Source organism: Cetorhinus maximus, chromosome 32 (assembly GCF_964194155.1).
Source record: "Cetorhinus maximus chromosome 32, sCetMax3.hap1.1, whole genome shotgun sequence".
In the NCBI taxonomy this organism is placed as follows: Eukaryota; Metazoa; Chordata; class Chondrichthyes; order Lamniformes; family Cetorhinidae; genus Cetorhinus; species Cetorhinus maximus.
The window spans coordinates 10,679,521-10,704,443 of NC_135910.1; the positions used below are offsets into that span (position 1 = coordinate 10,679,521).

The 24,923-nt window shown below is 46.2% G+C and overlaps 1 protein-coding gene across 4 annotated transcripts in view; it reads right to left on the reverse strand.

The window, feature by feature from the left end:
* Positions 1 to 24,923, reverse strand: part of LOC144671395 (RAC-beta serine/threonine-protein kinase) — a 108,163-nt gene that overhangs the window by 20,417 nt on the left and 62,823 nt on the right. For all 4 annotated transcript variants that reach the window (XM_078533284.1, XM_078533285.1, XM_078533286.1 and 1 more), the window contains 6 exons: positions 18,149 to 18,317; positions 14,426 to 14,554; positions 10,008 to 10,119; positions 5,383 to 5,536; positions 4,695 to 4,826; positions 3,601 to 3,666 (listed from right to left, as the gene is read on the reverse strand). In XM_078533284.1, the coding sequence (XP_078389410.1) occupies positions 3,601 to 3,666; positions 4,695 to 4,826; positions 5,383 to 5,536; positions 10,008 to 10,119; positions 14,426 to 14,554; positions 18,149 to 18,194 (639 nt within the window). In that variant the 5' untranslated portion in view covers positions 18,195 to 18,317. The remainder of the gene's footprint in view (positions 1 to 3,600; positions 3,667 to 4,694; positions 4,827 to 5,382; positions 5,537 to 10,007; positions 10,120 to 14,425; positions 14,555 to 18,148; positions 18,318 to 24,923) is intronic.

Consider the following 24,923-nt stretch of genomic DNA (forward strand, 5'->3'; position numbering starts at 1 on the left):
AAGCAGATAGATGGGAACACCACCACCAGGAAGCTCCCCTCCAAGCCACACACCATCCTGACTTGGAAATATATCACCGTTCCTTCACTGTCGCTGGGTCAAAATCCTGGAACTCCCTCCCTAACAGCACAGTGGGTGTACCTACACCACATGGACTGCAGCGGTTCAAGATGGTGGCTCACCACCAATATCTCAAGGGCAATTAGGGATGGGCAATAAATGCTGGCCTCACCAGCGATGCCCACATGCCCTGAAAGAATAAAAAAAGTCTAGGGGTCTTTGTGAGAGAAAAGAGCCTCAAAGCAGAGAATTAAGAGATCTTTAAATTACGAAGCGATTCAATGAAAACCGTTTCCACTTGTGAGCGAGGCAGCACAAATAGAAGAAAGTCACTAACAAATAAAGGATTTGGGAAGAATATCTTAGCGCAAAAAACTTACATTTATGCCGAGCTTTTCACAACTGGACGTCTCATATTGCTTTACAGGCAATGAAGCGCTTTTTAAAAGCGTGACCACTGTCATAATGTAGGAAACATGGCAGCCAATTTGCGCACAGCAAGCTCCCAGAGGCAACAATATGGTAATGACCAGATAATCTGTTTTTTGTGATTTTGACTGAGGGACAAATATTGGCCAGGACACATGGGAGAATTCCCATGCCCTTCTTTGAAACAGTGCCATGGGATCTTTTACATCAACCTGAAAGGGCAGATGGGACCTTGGTTTAACATCTTGTCTGAAGGACAGCCTCCTCTGACAGTGCAGCACTCGCTCAGTGCAGGGTCTAAAAGGCACAAATCAGGCATGTGGGGAGTATTCCATCACACTCCTGATTTGTGCCTTTTAGATGACACTATAGTGTCAGCCTTGAATTTTGTGGTCAAGTCCTGGAGTGGGATTTGAATCCAGAACCTGGAGACTCGGAGGTGAGTGTGCTACCCGCTGGGCCATGGTTGAAATAAATAAGAATGTGGAACGTGCAATGCGCTGCCAAATAAAGTGGTTGAAGAAAACAGCATTGACACATATCAGGAGAGGCTTGATACATACATGAGGGAGAAAACGATAGAGGGATATTGGGGCAGTGTGGGCAGGAGTCATTGGTTCTTGTACAGTATAAACACTGACACAAACCAGGTGGGGGAAATGGCCTGTTCCTGTGGTAACACTATCAGGCAGACACCCTCGCCCCACTGAATTTCATTCACAAGCACGAATCCCACATGCTCTCTCTGATTGTGGGGGACCCTCCTGCATAAGCAGCAGGGCCAAGGTTAAGGTGCGGATCACATTGCACATGTAACTTAATGCCACCTTTGAGAGAGATGCAAGATCCTTTGACGCAGTTTAAACAGGCTGAAGAGCTTCACACATGGCATTGCCATCTGGGAAGCAATGCCGGGTCAGGACCTCTCAGTATATCCCTGAAAATGAGCTGCATGGAACAGGCGGTGAAAGGCCCAATTGGCAACCACAAGGATGGGACGAGCATCTTCACTCCTGAAAGCACTAACTCTCATTGTGGTACAGCTCCATAGGCAAGGGTAGATAAAAACAAAATCTGCATTTCTATAGTGTCTTTCATGACCCCACAGCAGCTCGTGGAGTTGGGGATAATATATTAGCATGGCTAGAGGATTAGTTAATGGATAGGGAGAAGAGAGTATGGATAAATGGGGCACTGTTAGGTTGACAGGCTAGGACTAGGGGAGTTCTGGAAGGATCAGTCCTGGGCCTCAGCTATTTATAATCTATATTAATGACTTGGATGAAGAGACAAGAGTAATGTATCTGAGCTTGCTGACAATACAAAGCTGGGTGGGAATGTAAGCTGTGAGGAAAACTCAAAAAAGATGCAAAGAAATATAGACAGGTTAAGTGAGTGGGCAACAAGGTGACACATGGGGTATATTGTGGGCAAGTGAGAGGATAGAAAGGCAGAATTTATTTTTTTTTTGAAAGGAGTGAAACTTGTAAATGTTGATGTTCAGAGGGACTTGGGTGTACCTGCACAAGGAACACAGAAATGCAGCAGGCAGGTACAGCAAGCGATTAGGAAGGCAAATGGCATGTTGGCCTTTATGGCGAGAGGATTGAAGAACAAGAATAAAGAGATCTTGCTACAATTGTACGGGGCTTTGGCAAGAACAACCCGGAACATTGTGTTCAGTTTGGTCTCCATATTTTAAGGAAGGTTATACATGCGTTGGAGGTGGAACAGCAAAAGTTCACTAGATTGGTCCCTGGGATGAGAGGGTTGTCCTATAAGAGAGTGGGTAAATTGGGCCTATACTCTCTGGAGTTCAGTAGTGTGAGAGGTGATCTCATTGAAGCACACACGATTCTGAAGGGGTTTAACAGGCTAGACACACAGGTTGCTTCCCTTAGCTGGGGAATCTAGAACATGGTGACAACAGTCTCAAGTGAAGGGGCTGATCATTTAGGACTGACTTAAGGAGACATTTCTTCCCTCAAAGGGTCGTGAATCTTTGGAGTTCCCTATTCCAGAGGGTTGTGGATGCCCCCTTGCTGAATAAATTTAAGATTAAGGTAAGACAGATTTTTGGTCTTTCAGGGAATCAAGGGATACAGGGAGCAGGCAGGGCTGTGGAGTTAAGGCCAATGATCAGCCATGATCGTATTGAATGGCGGGTGAGGCTCAGGGGGCCGAATGGTCTACTCCTGCCCCTATTTCCTATGGTATGACATTCTAAAGCGTTCCACAATTGATTAATATTTCTTGAAGCGTAACCACAGTTGCAACATAGGAAATACGGCAGCCGATTTGCACACAGCAAGCTCCTACAATTAGCAATGCCAAACAACAGGTAACCTGCCTTTTTCTTTTAAAAAGTGTTATTGGTTAAGGGATAAATATTGGCCTGACATCACGGGGAATTGCCATCCTTCTCTTCGAAATGGTGCCATGGGATGGTTTACATCCGCCCAAGAGGGCAGCCATTTTAACATCTCGTCCGAGAGGTGGCACCTCCGACAGTGCAGCACTCCCTCAGTACTGCTCTGGGAGCATCAGTCTGGATTTTGTGCTCAGGCCTCAGGAGTAGGGCTTGAACCCACACATTCTAACTCAGGAGATGAGAAAGTGTGCTACCCATTGAGCCACGAGCGACAGGACTCCACTACTTGCCAGGGCTGCTGTTATTCCTGCGCTGGTTTAAACCGATGGGCTGTTTGACTGATCAGAGAATTACTGAAGTCTGGCCGACTTTTTGTTTCTGCCCTGGCCCAACCCACCATCTGACTGAGCTCAGCCTGAGGGGGCGACGCCGGGTTGGCGGGGGGGGGGGCTCTGCTCAGAACAGAGCAGCTACACACATCAACCAAGCCTCTGGGGGAGATGGTACACCCTTTACCAGTAGTGACTAAATAAACACCTACTTACTGAAATAGTCAGCGCAGGGGAGGAAAAAAAATAACTGACACATCCCATCACATGGGAGCTGCTTTTACTGTAAATACCACTGCCCTGGTGCCAAATATATATTTTCACATAAACAGACAGCCACACAGGACAGACCAGTATCCAGGAGAATACAGATTAAACCAAGCTCAATCCTATGTACGTTTTTGTACTTACTGTTAAAAATGGATGTCGTGTGTTCTGTAAAACCCTGCTCTCTGTAACAGTGTGGGCGACTTCATCCTACGATAAGCAAAAGCAAGCATTAATGTTTAGGCAGTTCTTGTTTTATCCAGTCAGCACCAACTCTCACAGGGGCATGAATTGCACAAGCACTGACCCCTCCCTGCAGGGGCAGGTTTTCCGGGCATCGGCTTCTATGGCCGCTGACCCCCACCCAGGGCATTGCATTGAGGGCAGATTTAAGAGAATTGGCAAAAAAAAAAAAGCCAGCATGGAGATTGGAGGGGCTATTTTTATTTTTAAAAAAGTGGAGTTGTTACTCTTCTGCAATGCACTGCCTGAAAGGGCTGTGAAAGCAGATTCAACGACAGCTTTCAAAAGGTGGGGGGGTTGCATAAATATTTGAAGGGAAGCATTTGCAGGGCGGTTGCAAAAGGACGGAGGAGTGGGGCTAATTGGATCGCTCTTTCAAGAGCCAGCACTGGCAGGATGGGCCAAATGGCCTCATTCCGTGCTGCATCGTTCCATGATTCTCTGATGAATTCCATGACATTGGCAAGACACCAACAAGTGAAGCGAAGACACCTCAATGTAGTATAACTGTTGTTCGAATAAATCACAGGGGCGTTTAAAGCTTGTTTTCCTTTGAGTTTCTTTGTACACTTTGGCTTACTAGTTGCAAAGATATTGGACATGGTTGGGGGAAACAAAAGGTAGGTTGACTGACAGTTAAGAAACATCCAATAAAAGTACTGAAGAGAATGTCCACTCTCTGATTGGCGTGGGGAGGCCAGGCATGACAAGTATGGACATGTCAGGTGACCAATGGCACCAGTGAGTGGGCAGGGTAAGCGGGATCAGAATGTCATGCGTTGGCCTTCCAGGAATCTATGCCCAATCAGAATTGGCAACCCTAGTTGGGAGGAGCTATGGAAGGAAAGGGGCAAGGAGAGCAGCGGGTTCAACAGAAATCCCAGACTGTGCTGCCTGTGTAGGTGTGGAGTGACATGGACCATTAACGCTGACTGACAGTGACGGAAACAGCCAAAGGTTTCTTCACTAAACGAATCTCAAAAGTAAATACTCACTTTAGCGATAATTACTTCTTTCCGTAGGATTTTCATGGCATAATACCGCCCCGTGGCCTTCTCTTTAACCAGGATAACTTTACCAAAGGTGCCCTTCCCCAGTAACTTTAAATAGTCAAAATCGTTCATCGTCTGCAATCAGAAAAGGACAGCATCCAATTTAGTTATGTCACTTGTGTACTCGAATGTAATAAGACTGAAGGTTGGATCAAACACGATGCAGGCCTGGGCCAGAAACTCAGAAAATGGTGGCGCTCTGTTTGGCCAGTCCTGTAAAATTAAACCACCCCCCCCACCATTCGCTAACACTGCATTATAATCTCTGTGGAACTCAACGAAGACAGAGAGGTACAGGCTATTCAGTAAAACTGAATGACCTGGACATGCTTTCCAGGTGAGTATTGCCTATTTCAGTGGAGGTTATAGAGTGGACCTTACTCAATCATTCCTGCACCCAACTCCGGTATAACAAGCAATGAGCAAAATCCCATTTGATGGGAAATGCAAATCTTAAAACTAATTCAGGTCTGAAATATTTAAATTGGATTGGATATTTTGATCTGAAAATGGAGCTGGGGGGGGTTCCACAGCATGAAGGCTCATCTCTTTTGTGGGGGGAGAAATACCTCCAGATGCCCATTCCCACTGCATTTGCACATCCCTCTGCCAAACAAGCCTTCATACTAACCACTTTATTCCTCGACTTCAAAATTGACACCTCCATCTCTTCCATCCCCGAGCTGTCGCTGGGCGAGCCACACTTGACGTCCATAGCATCATCTCCTGGTTCCTGGTGTTTCAAGCTGTTTGCGACGGTCTGGATGGCCCTTGTCCACTCCTCTCTAGAAACACAGTGGTAGGTACAGTCAGTGACAGCTGTCCCTTTGCAGCCAGACCCCCTGCCCCACCTGCGAGTAGGCGCATGGATCATTTTTCTGCAATTAAGACAACCGAGCGGATTGTGGCCTCACAAGAGAGATTGGTGCGGCCCAGAGCAGCATTTCCACTTTAAACCATCAACAAATGGACTTCTACTCAGCTGGATCCTTCATGCTGTTTTTTTGAAAAAACAAAGTGAAGAAACTATTTCAAATGGACGTCTCGCTGGGAGAAGCATCTGTCTAGACTTTCCTGCGTTTCAGCTCTTTGCTCCCTCTCCCTTGCACAGTTAGGGATGTGGAAGCACCTTTCCTCACAAAGGGTAGTGGAAATCTGGAACTCCACCCACACCCCACCAAAGCCAGTTGAGGCTGGGGGTCAGTATGGCCCACTGGAACGGTCAAAACTGAGATGGTCAGGTTTTAGTTAGGTAGGGATATAAGGCGATGTGGAACCAAGGCAGGTACATGGAGTTAAGATACAGGTCGGCCATGATCCAACTGAATGGTGAAACAGTCTCGAGGGGCTGAAAGGCCTCCTCCTTTCTTGTGGGCCGATCCATGTTAAAGCTTCATGGAAGCTTGGTGCTCTGTATCAAGGTTGGCAGGAACTGGATTCAGATATGAAATCGTATACCCACGCATTGCCGCACACATCCATGGCTGCAGGCAGATATAGACAGGTTAAGTGAGCGGGCAACTAGATGGCAGATGGAGTGTAATATAGAGAAGTGTGAAGTTACATGGTGCTCGTATAAGGAGCACAGATAGTTAGCATGCGGGTGCAGCAAGCAAGTAGGAAGGCAAATGGCATGTTGGCGTTTATTGCAAGGGGATTGGAGTTCAAGAATAAAATGAGGTCTTGCTACGGTTGTGCAGGGCTTTGGCGAGGCTGCGTCTGGAATACTGGGTGCAGTTTTGGTCTTCATATTTAAGAAAGGGTATACATTGAAGGAGGGATAGCGAAGGTTCACTAAATTTGTCCCTGTGATGAGGGGGTGGTCCTATGACGAGAGGTTGAGTAAATTGGGCTTATATTCTCTGGAGTTTAGAAGAATGAGAGATGATCTCATTGAAACCTGCAAAATTCTGAAGGGCTTTGATAGGGTGGATGCTGAGAGATTGTTTCCGCTGGTCGGGGAATCTAATACACAGGAGCACAGTCTCAGGATAAGAGACCAATTGTTTAGGGCTGAGAGGAAGAGAACTTTCTTTACTCAAACGTTTGTGACTCTTTGGAATTCTCTACTCCGGAAGGTCGTGGATGCTCCATCATTGAATACTGGGATAGACAGGTCTCGGGGAATCAAGGGATACGGGGGGAGGGCAGGGAAATGGGAGTTGAAGCCCAAGATCAGCCCTGATCGTATTGAATGGCGGAGCAGGCTCGAGGGGCTGTATGGTCTCCTCCTGCTCCTATTTCTTATGTCCTTATAAGGAAATCTGCCATCCTTACCCGGTCTGGCCTACATATGACTCCAGACCCACAGCAATGTGGTTGACTCTTAATTGCCCCCTGAAACGTCCTAGCAAGGCAGTCAGTTATAGGTAACAAAAACAGAAAATGCTGGAAAAACTCAGCAGGTCTGGCAGCGTCGGTGGAGAGAAAAACAGGGTTAACGTTTCAAGCTTTGAAGAGGAGACGTTCAGGCTTCGAAACGTTAACTCTTTCTCTCACAACAGACGCTGCCAGGTCTGCTGAGCTTTTCCAGCATTTTCTGTTTGTATTTCAGATTTCCAGCATCCGCATTATTTGGCTTTTATCTTGGGTCAGTCGTAGGTGACGCACCACCACGTGCTCCAGGGCAATTAGGGATGGGTAATCAATGCTGGCCTTGCCAGTGACACTCAAATCTAAAGAACAAATACTAAAGAAAAAAGGCGCAGTGATGAGATTTTCCCTAATCAGCCTTGCACCCTCGCCCCCACCGTTACCAGGTTGTGTGTGAAGATACTTTATCTGTAATTTGGTTGTCTGTTATGCAGCGGGAAGGGACGGATGTACTGTGAGGACGGACGTCTGGTTGGCAGCTTTGTCAATATTCTCCCTGCTAATCCCAGTAAACGGCTGCCCGCCTGTGTAGCTGTGGACAATACGCACACACACACCTCTAGTGAAAGCACATTTCAGGCAGGCAGCAGCCAACGTCCAGAAGCCAAGGACACAGCATGCATCCCAGAGCAGCAGTCCATCTCAGAACTTCATTGTAAAAAGCAAATGGAGTTTCCTCTTGAGGACCACCCGAAGTGGGTTAAGGTCCAGGATGGTGGGTGTGCAGTGGCTGCACGTGCTCACGCGGGGGCTGTATGCGCACCATCCTGGACCTTAGCTCACCTCGGGTGGTTTTCAAGAGAAAACCATTGAACCAATACAATACGTTCCCCAGATAGCACCACTGGCCACACGGTTAGAGTCATTCTAAGCATGAGCACCAGGTCACAATAGGCAATCAGAAAAACCTTCAAATTTGTGGCTTTGACTGCAAAGTGGAAAGCATATTAAAACTGTAACTGAGGAAAGGGACATTGTTTCAAACTCCATTTGCTTTTTACAATGAAGTTCTGAGATGGACTGCTGCTCTGGGATCCATGTTGTGTTCTTGGCTTCTGGACACTGGCAGCTGTCTGGTTGAAATGTGCTTTCGCTAGGGTCGTGTGTGTGTGTGTGTGTGTGTGTGTGTGTATATACTGTCCATAGCTACACAGGCGGGCAGCCGTTTACTGGGATTAGCAGGGAAAATATTAACAAAGCGGCTCATCAGACGTCCGTCCACACAATATATCCGTCCATTCCCGCTGCATAACAGACAACCAAATTACAGATAAAGTATCTTTACACACAACTTGGTAAAGGTGGGGGCAAGGGTACAAGACTGAGTAGGGAAAATCTCATCACTGCGCCCTTTTTTTATGTATTTGTTCTTTGGATTTGAGTGTCACTGGCAAGGCCAGCATTGATTACCCATCCCTAATTGCCCTGGGGGCACGTGGTGGTGAGTCACCTACGACTAACCACCTTGCTCGGCCATTTCAGGGGGCAGTTAAGAGTCAACCACATTGCTGTGGGTCTGGAGTTACATTTAGGCCAGACCAGGTAAGGATGGCAGATTTCCTTATAAGAAATAGGAGGAGTAGACCACACGGTCGATTGAGCCCGGTCCGCCATTCAGTACGATCATGGCTGATCTTGGGCTTCAACTCCATTTCCCTGTCCTCTCCCCACATCCCTTGATTCCCTGAGACACCAAAAATCTGTCTATCCCAGTATTAAATGTATTCAACAATGGGGCATCCACAACCCTCTGTGGTAGAGAATTCCAAAGTGTCACAACCGTTTGAGTGAAGAAAGTTCTCCTCCTCTCAGGCCTAAACGATCGGCCCCTTATCCTGAGACTCTGCCCCCAACCAGTGGAAACAATTTCCCCAACCAGTGGAAACAATCTCCCAGTGTCCACCCTATCAAGCCCCTTCAGAATTTTGTAGGTTTCAATGAGATCGTCTCTCATTCTTCTAAACTCCAGAGAATATACTCAACCTCTCCTCAGAGGACAACCCCCTCATCTCAGGGACCAATTTAGTGAACCTTCATTGTACCGCCTCCAATGCAAGTATATCATTTCTTAAATATGGAGGCCAAAACTGCACACACTACTCCAGATGCGGTCTCACCAATACCCTGTATGACTGTAGCCAGACCTCTTTATTCTTGTACTCCAATCCTCTTGCAATAATGGCCAAAATGCCATTTGCCTTCCTAATTGCTTGCTGCACCTGCATGCTAACTTTCTGCGCTCCTTGCGCAAACACACTGAAGTGTCTTTGAACATCAGCACTTACAAGCTTCTCGTCTTTTAAAAGATATTGTGCTTTTTTCACTCTTACGGCCAAAGTGAATTACTTCACACTTCCCTATACTATACTCCATCTTGTTGCCCACTCATTTAACCTGTCTATGTCTCTTTGCAGCCTCTCTGTGTCCTCCTCACAGCTTACCTTTCCACCTAGTTTGGTATCATCAGCAAATTTAGATACATTACTCTGTTTCCTCATCTAAGCCATTAGGATAGATTGTAAATAGCTGAGGTCCCAGCGCTGATCCTTGCAAAACTCCACTATTCACTGAGAAAGCCCTTTCACTAAAGGACATTAGTGAGCCAGATGGTTTTTACAATAATCCTGTAGTTTCATGATCATTATTAATGAATAGCATTTTATTTCAGATTTATCATTCAATTGAATTTTAAACCCCCTCCGCTGCTGGGGTGGGATTTGAACTCATGTCTCCGTGTCTGGGCTTCTGGATTACTAGTCCAGTGACATTCCGTTCCCTCACGGTAGAAGGGGCTGAGGGGTCCGGGAGATAGCAAGCTGCATCCCCGGAAAGTGGAATATTAAAGTGCATTCCCCACTCTCCCCCCTTCATCACTGGCCTCACCGTTCATCTGGTGTATCAACATGGAAGGTCCTCTCAATCACCGTCGTCCACTGCAGGCACCGAATGATAAATGTGTTGGGCCTTGGCCTTTCGGTCTTCATTAGCTGGCATTCTAATAAAACAGAGAAACGTTGAGAAGTTACAGGTCTGTAGGGAAGTTCAATATTCCACAGAATGTACAGCACAGAACAAGCCAATCAGCCCAAGTTGGTGCTTATCTTCCACACCTTGCTTCATCGCATCCGATCAGTATATCCTCCTATTCCTTCCTCTCTCATATGTTTATCCAGCTTCCCCTTAAATGCATCTACACTACTTGCCTCCACTACTCCATCACTCTCTGGGTGAAGACATTTTTCTGGAATTCCCTATTGGATTTATTAGCGATTATCTTATATTGATGATCTTTAGTCCTGGTCTTCCCCAGAAGTGGGAACCATCTTCTCCATGGTTTACCCAATCCAATTCCCTCATAATTTTGACGACGTCTCGAGAAAAGGGCCCCAGCCTGTTCGGTCTTTCCTGGTAGTTACAACCGGTCAGTAAAACCCCCTATCGGGTCCCCTGTGCTGAATGGTCCAATGCAATGCAGGATGGTGCATTTACATGCTGGGGTTAATGACTAACCCTTGGCCATTTGATTACTGAAAGAAGCTGACATTGAAACACAAAGAATTAATCTGCAGCTACATAGCACCCTTCACAACCCCAGGACATCTCAAAGCCAATGAAGTACTTTTGAAGTATAGTCACTGATGCACTGTAGCCAAATTGCCCTCAGCAGTACAAAAGCAAGCCGATGAGGATAGCTCATCTCATCATTAAATCACATTGATTTTTTTTTTAAGAGCTTACTATGCTTAAATTGCCACATTACAACAGGGACTGTGCTCCAAAAGTACTCCATCAGCTGTATATTGCTTTGGGATGCCCAGAGTTCATGAAAGGTGCTATAGAAATGCAAGTTCTTACTTTATTCTCCATCTGTATGTTGCCACAGAACATGACTTGAAGGCTTTATTTTAAGGGAGCCACTTCCCAAATGCTCCCCCTGCTGTTATTTATTGCTACACTGAGCAGGGTAGTAGAGGCTGAAGCACAATTGGAGGCTGAAATCTTTCCACAAGATCAATGAAGGTTTGACATTCACAGGCACTGAAATCCATCCCAGCCACAAATTGGCTGTGTCATTTCTTTGCGCTTTTCTTAAATTCATTCATGGGATATGGGCGTCGCTGGCTAGGCTGGGCATTTATTGCCCATTCCTAATTGCCCTCGAGAAGATTCTCACCTCACAAAGCCTAATGCTGGTTGATCATAGTGGAGAAGAGCGGGACAAGATGGCCGCTGGGACACCATGAGGGCGGGAAGAGATAAGATGGCCGCCAAAAAAGACTCAAGCCATTTGACACTCAACATGCGTTTGGGGTTCAACAGTTCGACTGCTGATCGCAGTGGAATTGGTGAAAAAGGGGCGAGGAACTTTACAAATCAAATTCCAGAAGTCTGATAAAATGGTGAAGGAGATTCCACTCTACAAAACCTGGGACTGTAGGACACAGAGATATGAACAACACCTGGGAGAGATGGTGTCTGTGCTGCGGGGGGGTGGGGGGGGGTAGAGAATGAAGCCATGATTTGAATAAAAGGTCAAATAGATAACAGAGCACAGCGCTAACAACCCATCACTCAAGTGCATTTTGGAGGGTCAGGTTGTCCAGGTCATGTTTTTCACAGGGTGAAAGAATATTCAGTTTGCATATACTGGAGGAATCGCGGAAATGAAAGCACAAGGAGGCCATTCAGCCTATCGTGTCTCTTCTGCTGCTAACTCTTGAATGGGGGCAGTTCATTAATTTAATTCCCAGCCCTTTCACACCTTCTCGGTGAGAATGATCCATCACTCTACACTCTCGCACATCCAGTCAGTTCTGAAATCCTAGCTTAACCTTCCCTACGGATAAAAGCTCCAAAACAGAATGTTTTTAAGCGGTGAGAAACTATAAAATATCAGTGCTCAGAGGGATTTGGGTGTCCTTACACACGAAACAAAGTTAATGCGCAGGTACAGCAAGCAATTAGGAAGGCAAATGGCACGTTGGCCTTTATTGCAATGGGCTTGGAGTGCAAGAGTAAGGAAATCTTGCTGCAATTATATAGAACTTTGGCGAGACCACACCTGAAATACTGTATTCAGTTTTGGTCTCTGTATCCAAGGAAGGACATACCTTCTTTAGAGGCGGTGCAACAAAGGTTCACTACAGTGATTCTTGGGATGAGGGGATTCTCCCATGAGTAGGGATGGAGTAGAATGGGCCACACTCTCTGGGGTTTAGAAGGCTGAGAGGTAGAGGTAATCTCACTGAAACATGCAAGATTCTTCGAGGGCTTGAGGGTGTAATGCTGAGAGGCTGTTTCACCTGACCGGAGAATCTAGAACTAGGGGCGACTGTTTCAGGATAGGAGGTCAGTTATTTAGGAAGGTTTAGTCAGGGTTGCGAATCTTCAGAATTCCCTATCCTAGATGGCTGTGGGTGGTACGTTGTCATGTATACCCAAGAATGAGATCAATAGATATTTGGGTGCTATGGGAATCAAGAGATAACTCCACTTACCCAACCAATACTATTGAGGTTGAAGGTCAGCCATGATCTTATTGAATAGCACAGCGGGCTCGAGGGACCTTAAGGGCTACTCCTACTTATGTCCTTCTGTTATGTTTTTAATTTTGCAAGCCCCTTAGGCAGAACCTTCCAAACCCATAACCACTACCACCTAGAAGGACAAGGGCAACAGACACATGGGAACACCACCACCTGGAAGTTCCCCTCCAAGCCACTCACCATCCTGACTTGGAACTATATCGCCGTTCCTTCACTGTCGCTGGGTCAAAATCTTGAAATTCACTCCCAAACAGCACTGTGGGGGCACCTACACCACAGGGACTGCAGCGGTTCAAGAAGGCAGCTCACCACCACCTTCTCAAGGGCAATTAGGGATGGGCAATAAATGCTGGCCCAGCCAGCGACGCCCACATCCCTTAAAATGAATATTTTTTTAAAAAGCCTCGCCTATCATCAGTGATCACCCATGAATCTTGGTTGCCCCCTTACCTTGGTTCTAACGTCCTTCCTAAAATGGAGCTCTAGGCCTACACACAACATTCAAACTGTGGTCTAGCCAATGTCTTGTACCAATTCCTTGCTTTTTCCACCTGCACCCCAATCTTTAAAGACTTCTGTATTTACACCCTGCAATTTGTCTGCTCAGAAAAATTCGACGAAACCATGGAATCCAGTAACACAGGAGACCATTCAGCCCATTGTGCCCCTGCTGACTCTTCGAAAGAGCTATTCAATTAGTCCCAATCCCCTGTTCCCATCTCATCGACCAGCAAATTTGTCCCCTTCAGGTATTTATCAAATTTCCTTTACAATTTTATGTAAAGTATACTACTTCTTGCTTTTTTCCTCTCTCAAAAGGTACGACTGCACATTTCACCACATTAAACTGTGTCTGCCGTCTATCTGCCCACTTCAGAATCGGATGGCTTGTGTAATACGAGCATAAAGCCTGAGTGGCCAAGTTGCATAGTGATTCAGAAAGCTGCAGATTCAACCAAACCACCCCACGCAGAGACACTTCTAGAAGGTTTTTGGTCCCTGCCAAATGCCAAGCAGTAGAGGAAATGGTCCAAAGGCACTGAGAATCTTTAGCTGCCCCTAACATGCTTGAGAGATAGCTACATGGTTTGCCCAAGAAATTTCAGTTAGTGGTTACTATTGGCAAAAGGCCATAACAAGTCCATGAAAACCACATCCACTGTGACGGGAATCATTTTTAACAAGTCATTCACAGGGTTGGTGAGCTGCTATGGGTGTCACTAGCAAGGGCAGTGTTTATAGGCCATCCCTAGTTTCCCTTGAGGTGATGGTGGCGAGTCACTTTCTTGAACTTCTGCAGTCCACTGGTGTAGGTGCTCCCACTGTGCCATTAAGAGAAAGAGTTCCTGGATTTTGATCCAGTGACAATGAATTAAGTCAGGGTGGTCTGTGGCTCGGGGCGACACTTGGGAGGCAATGGTGTTAGCATGCAACTTGCCAGAGTTACTTCGCAGTACCTCTCCAACCTGCAAATTCTACTTCATGGATGGACAAGGGCAAAAGGTGCATGCTAACAGCTGTTGCCCTTGTCCATCCACGAAGTAGGAGTTGCAGGTTGGGGAGGTGCTGCGAAGTAACTCTGGCAAGTTGCTCCCACATCACTGTTAAGACAGGGAGTTCCAGGATTTTGGTCCGACAACCGTGAAGAAACGGCAATATATTACAAAGTTAGGGTGGTGCATGACTTGGAGGGGAACTTGGGCACATCAGGAGATAGACACTTCAACCAATGTATCACTATCCTCAAAAACTCACCTCCTACAGAGAAGTTGTTTAAGGGTGGCAAACCGTGATCCGGGCTCTCCGGCTTCTCTTTATAGCCAATAAAAGAACCATCCGATTTCAATAGGAAGTACCTTGGCCTCCATGTTTTAATATATTCACCTGCAAGCGACAAAGAGGTAAGGAGGTTAAGGGCAGCATTCATTCTGCCAGATCAACTGGCCAGACTGCAGTGGTCGCAGGGCAAATGCCGCTTTAAGATTCTTCTCCAGCCCCCGCACTGCTTAAAACACATCCACTCACGTGCACAGGGCACCACCAGAAAAAGGGTTACAAGTCCACCTGGATATTTTGGTAAACCATCTGAATGATCTGCCCATCATGGCACAGAACATCATAGGGAATGGAAAACCTCCATTTTCCAGCATCCCTTATAAGCTCTAAGTATGAACCTAGCAATTGATTTTTTTTTGTTAAAATAGAGATGGGCACAGTTGACGAACATAGGAAATAAGGAGGAGGAGGCCATTCAGCCCCTCGAACCTGCTCCGCCATTCGACAGTTCCCTATCATCGAGTACATCGAATGAACCAATCTGAAATAACAACCAAACGAAAAGCTTAGCGAGCATCCATAAACAGAGTGAATGTCACCGCTGCCAGCCAATATTGCCTCTGCTCTGTTCAGGGTTTGGCGAGGGTGGGCAGCCGCAGGGGGAGGTAAAGAAAAGCTTTAGAGGGAGTTGGAATGGAGAGGTTTAACACAATTTGGTCAATAGATTTATATTTCAACTCAAGTCTCACAGTAATACAAAAGCAAGCTGATTTGAAAACAAGACTCTGCTCTTTATAAAAAAGAGAATTAGACAGCAAAAGAAAATTATGCTAAACCTTTATAAATCACTGGTTCGGTCTCATTCGGGAGTTTTGTGGGCACCAGAATTTAGCAAGGATGAAGGGGCTTATATCTGGGGTTGACTGGGAAAGGGGATGGGGAGGAACACATTGCTCTGGGAAGGGGTACAAGGGAGCTATGCCTGGGCTAAGGGTTGGGAGGCAGTGGGCAGGTTTGCTGCACAGCAAATCAGACTAGGAGCAATGGAATGGTCCCGAGTTAACCACGTGACCAGGTCAGCGTGAGTCAATCCTGTGAGACTTACATCATGTGGTTCACACACATCCAGTTGCATGGCACAATTAACATTTCTCCCTGCCACCCCCTGCACTTCCGTGGTGCCCAAACTCATCCTCAATCAGTTCTGTATACTCACTCCCACCAGTCCGTACCTATTACAGTCAAATCACCAATAATCACACATTCACATCAGGGAATGAAACGGCATGTATAGAACTGTAGGAGATATCAAACAGCAGTGACCAACAATCTGCATACATATAGCCCCTTTAAAGAAAAACATCCCAAGGCGTTTTACAGAAGCATCATCACATAAGGAGATACTAGGACAGTAGGCCAAAAGTTTGGTCAAAGAGCTAGGTTTTAAAGGAGATGGAGGTCAGGAGGTTTAGGGAGGGAATTCCAGGGCGTTGTACCTCAGTAGCTAAAGGCACGATCACCAATGTGTCAATAGGGTCCAAGCCGGTTGGTGAAGTTGAAACCAAGGTACAGAGCTTTTATTTATTGAGAGAGTCCAGTCTCGCAGCTCTCCTCCAACACAACCCAGTGTCCCAGCTATCCCCTATGTATATGTGCTCAAAGTACTTAATTAAACAATGCCCTCCACCTGTGTATCCTCACAATATAACTAATAAACCATTAACACAATGGTGGGGTAAAGGTCACCAGGGGTACACAAGAGGCCAGAGTAAACAACAAAATATAAAGAGCAGAGCAGTGTAGAGAGGTTCAATAAACAAATCTTTAAAAGTGAGATGATAAGTTGATAATGCTGTTTAAAAAATACAGGATACCAGATTTTGTTGTGCACAAGTGATAATGTTAAACCAACATAAATCATCGACATGGATGCAGCTCAAATACTTAATATGAGCTCAATGCAACCTCTCCTTCAAGAAGGACATCCAAAACAGACGAAAGGTACAGAGGTTCACCGAGGTGATAACAGAGATAAGAAACTTTAACTGGAGAAGTCACTGGAACACATAGCAAGAGGTGATCCCACTAGTGGTATTCAAAAATGTAAGGGTTTTGAGAAAGTGAACTGGAACAAACTATTTCCACTAGCTTGAGAGTGTGTTTTTAATCTAAAACATAGTACAGTAAAGTCCTGCCATTCGCAACTTCCTTGCTCATGTATTCGCTTCCCCGCATTTTGTGCTTTGTACACCGCATTGTACATCATGTGAGCAATTGTTCACTTATCCGTATTTTCTTTCCCCTCTTTCCTCTATCCCCGCGGAGATGGCAGCCATGACGGAGCAGAGACCTCGACACGTTTTAACAGGGAGATGGTGTGTAAGTCTCTGGAAGCAGTTTCATCCATTACCCTTGGTCGTGAACATTTAATTCCCCCCTTGTTTTTTTGAAAGCACCTTTCCAACAGGGGTGAGAAGCGGTGTCTGGAATGGTTGCAGCTGAAGTGCAATCCGAGGGGAGAGATTAACCTGGGAATGTCTGAAACTCTTGGTCCTGAGCAGCAATAGTGGCTCTATTCCATTTTGAAATGTTCACCGGTTTTTGTCTGCTAGCTTTGAGGTGATTCATCTTTTCTTAAACGAGGATTGTCCCTTTTTAACATTCTCAATACTTGTATCACTCAGAGGCTCCCCACGTCTGTCGTCTACAGGTACCACAATTTTCTGTAGAGTAGCTGCACAAACCAATGCTGCCCTCACGTTGCTGGAACCTATCTAATTGACTCCTATCGAAAAGCACGTTCATCGTTCATGAACTTGCTGTTTGAGAGGTTTCGCGGGAACGTAACCCCCGCAAATGGCGGGACTACACTGTGATAAACTAACAGCGTAGAAAAACGTGACGATTCTCAAATTGAGAGCATTGCTCATATGTTTTTTTCTTCTATGTATAAGCTGCCTTAGCCTCTTGATTCAGGCCTTTAGTTCGCTCCTGGGCATCCGTCATATATTCATTCTGTATATAAATGGTCTGAACCTCTTTGTTTGATTCGAGTCTGTAACTCACATCAACGTCCATCTCAGCCAAATTACTTTGTGTCAGAACAGTCACAACCTGACTGGAGGCGATGGAGCTTCCTTACAGTGAACAGGCATTCCCTGCTACCTAGCACTGCACACGGATCCCTCCAACGATCTTACTGCCCCGTGGCGTCTCCCGAGTGCCAAATTCTCCACTCGACAGTCGGTCATGACAAAATGAATGGGTAATTTCTTATTCACACTTCTTTCCATTCGTGAGCCAATATCGTGGAATAGTTTATCTTTATCAAGTGGAACAGGCAACTTAAAAAAAAAATAAAATAATGCATTCCCTGGACAGGTGTGTCGCCAGCAAGGCCAACGTTTATTGCGTATCCACAGTTGTCATCAAGGAGGCAGTGAAACGCCCCATAGTGTAATTAGGTCAGGAATTCCAGGCTTTTGGAATAGCCAATATAGTTCCAAGTCAAGACGCTGCGTTACTTAAGAGGGGAACTTGCAGGTGGCGGTGTTCCCATTCATCTGCTGCCCTTGTCCTTCTAGGTAGTAGAGGTTACAACAGGTTTGAGAGGTACTGTCGAAGAAACCTTAGCTTCTTTAAATTCGGTTATTAATAAACATTCGGTGGCCCCCCCCATCTAGCCAGGCTTCACACACTCACCTCTTTTATGAAGCCATCCCTCCTTTACAACTGACACTTCATTCATATTGGGACCAAAATATTCTGAGGAAAACCCTGGATTCACTTAAAGACGGAGGAGAGGCACCTGCCTGACCCCAACGACAGGATCCTCAGCAACTCGCCCCTCTTCCCAAACACGGCACGGAATCTGCGGCAAGAGAGATGATAAAAAAAAGTTAGCAGAGTGAGGAACACCCACATAGCCAGTAGAGTGCAACACACACACACACACACACACCCCCTCCCCCAACCCCCACCTCCCCCCCACACACATCTTGCACGTACGCAATAAGAGGAAATATTGAACCGACCATTTCATTCATCCCCACAAGCAGTTGATGCTGAGCCCAGGTTTGGGCTTCAGCCTTGGCCTTAGAAGGGGAACCCAGGACTAGCGCTCACTCTTTAATTTATTTTTGCTGTGTGCGGTCTGTTCATTTCCGTGCATGGTGCTTTCTTTGCACAGACACGTCCTTTAAAGGGGACGGGCCTGTGTGGTAGCTTCCAGGTTGTTGCACGGCCGTGAATGCAGAAGGGAAACACTTCGCAGGGCACATAGGGACGAAGGTAATTCAAGGGAGGGAAAGGCCAACTGGTTCACTCAGCCTGTCCCACAAATATGCAGCCACGACTAAACACTTCATCCCTCTCACCCACACCAGCAGCCGTGTCATCTCCTAGGGAAGGTAAACAAAATCAACCAGAAAAAACAGCCAATAAGTGAGAGATATATATATATATATATAAAAAAAACAACCTGGAAAATCCCTCTCCGACAGCCATAAGCCATTCAGACGGTGGTTGCCGGGAGGGGAGATTAGCAATGGAGGGGAGTTTTGCACGGCAAGTCCCCTTTACTGGCTACAACAGCACTGAGACAGCCCAAGCTCATTTCACTTGGTGGGGGGTCCTGCTACACATTTTTTGGGGCTGGAGTGGTGTCTGGGTCCTCTGGCTCTGGGGTGGGGAAGGTGTTGCCTCACCTGCTGAAAGGTTTCACTGCAGAAGGAGAATTGGGGAATTTTATCAGGGTCATTGGCTACAGAAGGAAATGCAACACGCTGTTAACTGGGGAATTTTATCAGGGTCATTGGAATGAAAGGAGGAGCGGCGGAGAGCACTTGTTTTTAAAAAAAAACCCCATTTCATTCAAAGGGAGCCCTGTCTGCTCTCTCAGGTGGAAGGGAAAGAGCCCACGACACTACTTCAAAGAGCAGCAGGGGTGGGGGGAGAGAGGGAGAGGGAGATCTCCCCGCTGTCCTGGCCAATATTTACCTCTCAGCCAATATCACTTTCAGATTATGTGTGGTCACTATCGCATCGCTGTCTGTGGGAGTTTGCTGTGTATAAATTGCCCGCTGTGTTTCCTGTATCAAAACAGTGGGGGGGCGGACACTTAATGAATGGGCTGTGGCATTTGGAGACACTCTTAAGGCTGTAAACAGCACTACACCGGCGCTTACAAAGCCTCTCTTTTGTCAGCACCCTCTCTGTCCCTCCCTCAAAGCTCCAAATATTCTTGCTCTCTCTCTCTCTCTCTCTCAAAAGGTTGAATTCATACTTTCTCGCTCTTTCCCCCAAGGTCCAAACACTGAGGGAACACCGCCTCCTCCCATCAGTCAAGGGGCAAGAGATAGGCTCAGAGATAAAAACAAAAAACTACTGCGGGTGCTGGAAATCCAAAACAAAAACAAGAATTACCTGGAAAAACTCAGCAGGTCTGGCAGCATTTTATGCTGCCAGACCTGCTGAGTTTTTCCAGGTAATTCTGTTTTTGAGGTCAGAGATCAGAGCTGGTTACTGTGACAAACTGGCCAAGGGGGTTGTGCTGCATGTTTGTTTTTCCACTTCACCGAGTCACAGCAATACTGACCTCCCCCTCTCACCCCCAACTCCTCTAGCTCTCGACCCTCAACACCTCCCTGAATGTTGGCAAGGTGGAGATCCAGCTCCCCCACCCCGGACTATAATGTAAATGAGATGACTGGCATTAGTAGTGAGCATGGACAGCCACTGACTGAACAGCTCAAGGGTTTTCAGAAGGAGCTACAGGATATTGTGAAACACTGAACTTTGAGACCACAACATGGCCCATGTCAAGTCCGATTGGAGGAATCGGGGAGGGTTCAGATTATGAAAACACAGGAACCGGGCTGGCTTGGGGCTGCTCTGAAATCTCCAGCAGATAGACCCACGTCTCTCACACACACACACGCTCAGTAACAAAGTTCCCGAGTTTAAAAATGCGGGGGACGTGCTGTCTCAAGCAATGGCAAGGTGGTGATGGAACTGCTGAGTGATGTGACTGAGGCGACAGAATATATATTAATCTGTGCAATCACCAGGGTTTCACTAAGAGTGAAATTTAATGCCGTGTCCACTTAAATCGGAAATACCCAAAGATCCATAGTTTACAACCTGAGGAAGAGGCTATTTGGCCCACTGTGTTTATGGGAGCTTTCTGTGCACAAATTTGTTCCTGAGGTAAAGAAAGGTGTGGTGTAAATGTGGGTCTTTAAGAGAGATAAACACGAGAGGACATGGCTTTAGGGTGAAAGGGGAAAGGTTTAGAGGGAATTTCTTCACTCAGAGAGTGGTGAGTGTGGGGAACGAGCTACCATCTGACGTGGTAAATGCGGGCTCACTCTTAAGCTTTAAGAAAAAATTGGATAGATACATGGAGGGGAGAGGTCTGGAGGGTTTTGGACTAGGTGCAGGTCAATGGGACTAGCGGAATAATATTTCGGCACAGACTAGAAGGGCCGAATGGCCTGTTTTCTGTGTTGTAGTGTTCTATGGTTCTTTCATTTCTCATCCCTCTGTGGTTGGTCCAATTGCCTACTGAGGGGATGAGAGAGCAATCTGTGACAGGTTTGCTGAATCTCTGGCTTCCCTTATCTTTCCCAGGCTGTTTGTGGAGGGCAATGCAAATTGAGGGAGGAATAGGAAGTGGTTAGAGACATGGAGATGAATCAATAGGAAGTGAAGGAAGGGGTTAACGCTGCTCTAACAACTGCACATAAAATAAGTTTCAGATAAGCATTGTTTCTTAGAGATCATTTTAAACTACTGACCCCCACCCTGCCTCACTGCTCTCTTCCCAGCGGAGAGTCTTTCCACCAATGTTAATCTTCTAAATTTACTACAGTATATGCTCACAGGGGGAAAAGTACTGAATTTAATGGAGATGAACTATAATTATCACACAACATTTAGGTGCATTAACCTAAACACAATGATCCCATTGTTATTAGCACCAACAACTCTGAGTAAGCTGCTGCTTGTACCCACAACCCCACTGACAAATCCCAGAGTGTGGAATTGTTGTGGTTTAGTCGAACAGAGTTCAGTTTTACCTTGCATCCCCCGTACACAAATCCACTGTAAACAAATCAGGGGTTTGAAAGCACAGTTGTGATCTTCACACAAAAAGCATTAAAATGCTAAAAATGGAAACACCTTTTCTGCTTTAACAATGACTCACTCTTTCACTGTGACATGTTCCTCTTACACAGAATTCAACCACAGCTTCCAGCTCAAACTCAAAACGCACCATGCGGACTGCTTTGCTTTCGAACAGGAAAACAAAACTTGCATTTGTATGGCGCCTTTCAGGGAGGTCTCAAAGCACTTCACAGCCAATGGAGTACTTTTGAAATGTACTGCAGAAACCATGGCAACCAATTTGCTCACAACACTATTCTACAAACAGCAATGAGATCATGATCAGATGATCTGTATTTTTTAAATATAAAAGTAATGTTGATTGAAGGGTAAACATTGACCAGAAAACCTCCCGCACTTATTCAAAGAGAGGGCTGTGCCATCTTTCATGTCAGTGGTTCGCAATGTGGGGTCCACAGAATAATCAGTACTGTTGCAGGGTTTCTGCAGAAAAATATTTAGCAAAAGTAGCAGAGCGACTTCTGACAAGTATTCCGACAACTTGTGTTTGTGTAGCGCCTTCGACGTCCCATTGCTTCACAGGAGCGTCATAAAAAAAATAGCGAAGCGGTCTGTGCCCATCTGCACAATATCCAGGCTTGGGCTGATAAGAGGCAAGTGGCATTCATGTCACACAAGTGCCAGGCAACTACCATCTTCAACAAGAGAGAATCTAATCATCGCTCCTTGACATTCAATGGCACCATCATCGCTGAATCCCCCACTATTGGTTACTATTGACCAGAAACTGAACTAGACCAGCCACATAAATACTGTGGCTACAAGAACAGGTAAGAAGCTGGGAATTCTGCGGAGAGAAACTCACCTCCTGGCTCCCAAAGCCTGTCCACCATCTACAAGACACAAGTCAGGAGTGTGATGGGATACTCTCCACTTGTCTGGATGAGTGTAGCTCCCACAACATTCAATAAGCTCGACACCATCCAGGACAAAGCAGCCCACTTGACTGGCACCACATTCACCACCTTCCACATTCATTCCTTCCAACACTGACGTACAGTGGTAGCAGTGTGTACCATCTACAAGATGCACTACAAGAGCAACACACCAAGTCTCCTTAGACAGCACCTTCCGAACCCGCGGCCCCTACCATCTAGGCAAAAGCAGCAGACACATGGGGACACTACCATCTGGAAGTTCCCCTCCCAACCACTCACCATCCTGACTTGGAAATATATCGCCGTTCCTTCACTGTCGCTGGGTCAAAATCCTGGAACTCCCTCCCTAACAGCACTGTGGGTGTACCTACACCACATGGACTGCAGCGGTTCAAAAAGGCAACTCGCCACCACCTTCTCAAGGGGCAATTAGGGATGGGCAACAAATGCTGGCCCAGCCAGCGAAGCCCACATCCCGTGAATGAATAAAACAAAAATTGACATCAAAACACATAAGGAGATAATTTGGACAGAAAGCCAAAGGGGTAAGTTTTAAGGAGCATTTTAAAAGAAGGGAAGAGAGGTGGAGAGGTTTAGGGAGGGAATCCTGGAGCTTATCCACAAAAATCACCAGGTGTTGGGCACCAAGAAGTTGATCGATGACAGTTCACGAGTGTCTCTCTCATCTGCTGTTCTCCAGTTTTGGGGCGAAACGACACCAAAAGAAAAACATATTTTTGGCATCCAGAATTTCCTGGCTATAGAAAGTAGCATTATTATTTAGGTGGCATCTGTGATTACAAATCAAATTTGAAAAGGGGCGGGAGACACACTTTAATCAAAAAAAAAGTACAATCACTGCTTCACATCGATTTGACGAGGCCTCAGTTCAACATCTCACCTGAAGGATGGCACATCCGACAGTGCAGCACTCCCTCAGCGGCGCATAGAAGAGTCAACTTGGATTGTGTGCTCAAGTCCCTGAAGTGGGATTGAGCCCACAACCTTGAGGCCTGGCCGGGGTAGGGGGGGCGGGGAAGAGCCATGGTCTGAGCAGGCTGAGAGAGCCTAACTGAGCAAAGGCCCACAACACTGGACCGCACTCAGTTTGCGGTGTCCCTCAGTAACATTCCAACATTTCGTTTCATTAGCTGCCTCTCTAGTGTTTACCAAGCTTAATTGCCAACTGAAGCCTGTAGTTGTAAATTGAACAGGTACAACTTGAAACAACTGTATGAGTTCCAGCCCCATTGTGGCAAATTGAGAGACTCTATTCATTTTTCTTATCCATTCATGGGACTTGAGCATCACTAACTAGGTCAGCATTCCCTACTAGAAGGCGAGCCTGATAATTAATTTATGGATTGAAAAAATAAATGACCATTTGCTGCTGATGGATAAAGTGCCTCATGCAGAACAACGGTGGCACAGATTTAATAAGCCAAACTGCTCTACCTTTGTCAGTGAGGGGGTTAAGTGAATCTTGTGTTATAAAATCTCAACCGTTTCAGGATAGGGTGCCCGTCCAGTCTGGGACAATACCTGCAGTGTGTACCATCTACAGAGTACACTGCAGCAACTCGCCAAGACTTCTTCGACAGCACTTAGCAAACCCATGACCTTTATCACATAGAAAGACAATGGCAGCAGGTGCATGGCAATGCCACCACCTCCAGATACTGGCCCAATCCGCGCACGGAAATATATTGCAGGTTCCTTCATTATCAGTGGGTTAAAATTCTGGAGCTCCCTACCCAACTGCACTATGGGAACACCTTTACCATGTGGACTGTAGTGGTTCAAGGTGGTGGTGGTGGTGAGCCACTGCCTTCAAGGGAGACTAGGAATGGGCAATAAATGATTTCGCTGCTAGCGATGCCCATTTCCCAAAAGTAAATGCAAAGCCCCAAACTAAGTCGGCCGAGCAGCACCTGCTCAAGAGTCATTTGGGATGCGCAATGAATCCAGAGTCATCAGCATTCCTGGGACGAAGGAAAAAGGACTTCATTCGGAAAGCAGGACCACAGGATAGACCCACTTCCCATGCCAGTGACAAGTACAGCACGATTCGGACTTCAGTGACTGAGAGTACACTGCCTTCAGAAACCATAGTAGAAATACTTCAGAAAATTCACTTTGTCTGAAAGGATCACATCATGTGTGTTTTCCTTACAGTCCAGAAATGAAATGTGCAGAAACATAATCCTCCAGAAACAAAAGCAAAAAATGTTGGAAATACTCAGCAGGTCAGGCAGTAACTGTGGAGAGGGAAACAGAGTTAACGTTTCAGGTTGAGTGACCTTTCATCAGAACGGTTTTGATGAAAGGTCACTAAACCCGAAAGGTTAACTGTTTCCCACTCAGATTTCCAGCATCTGCATTATCTTGCATTAATATATAATTCTCCAGGC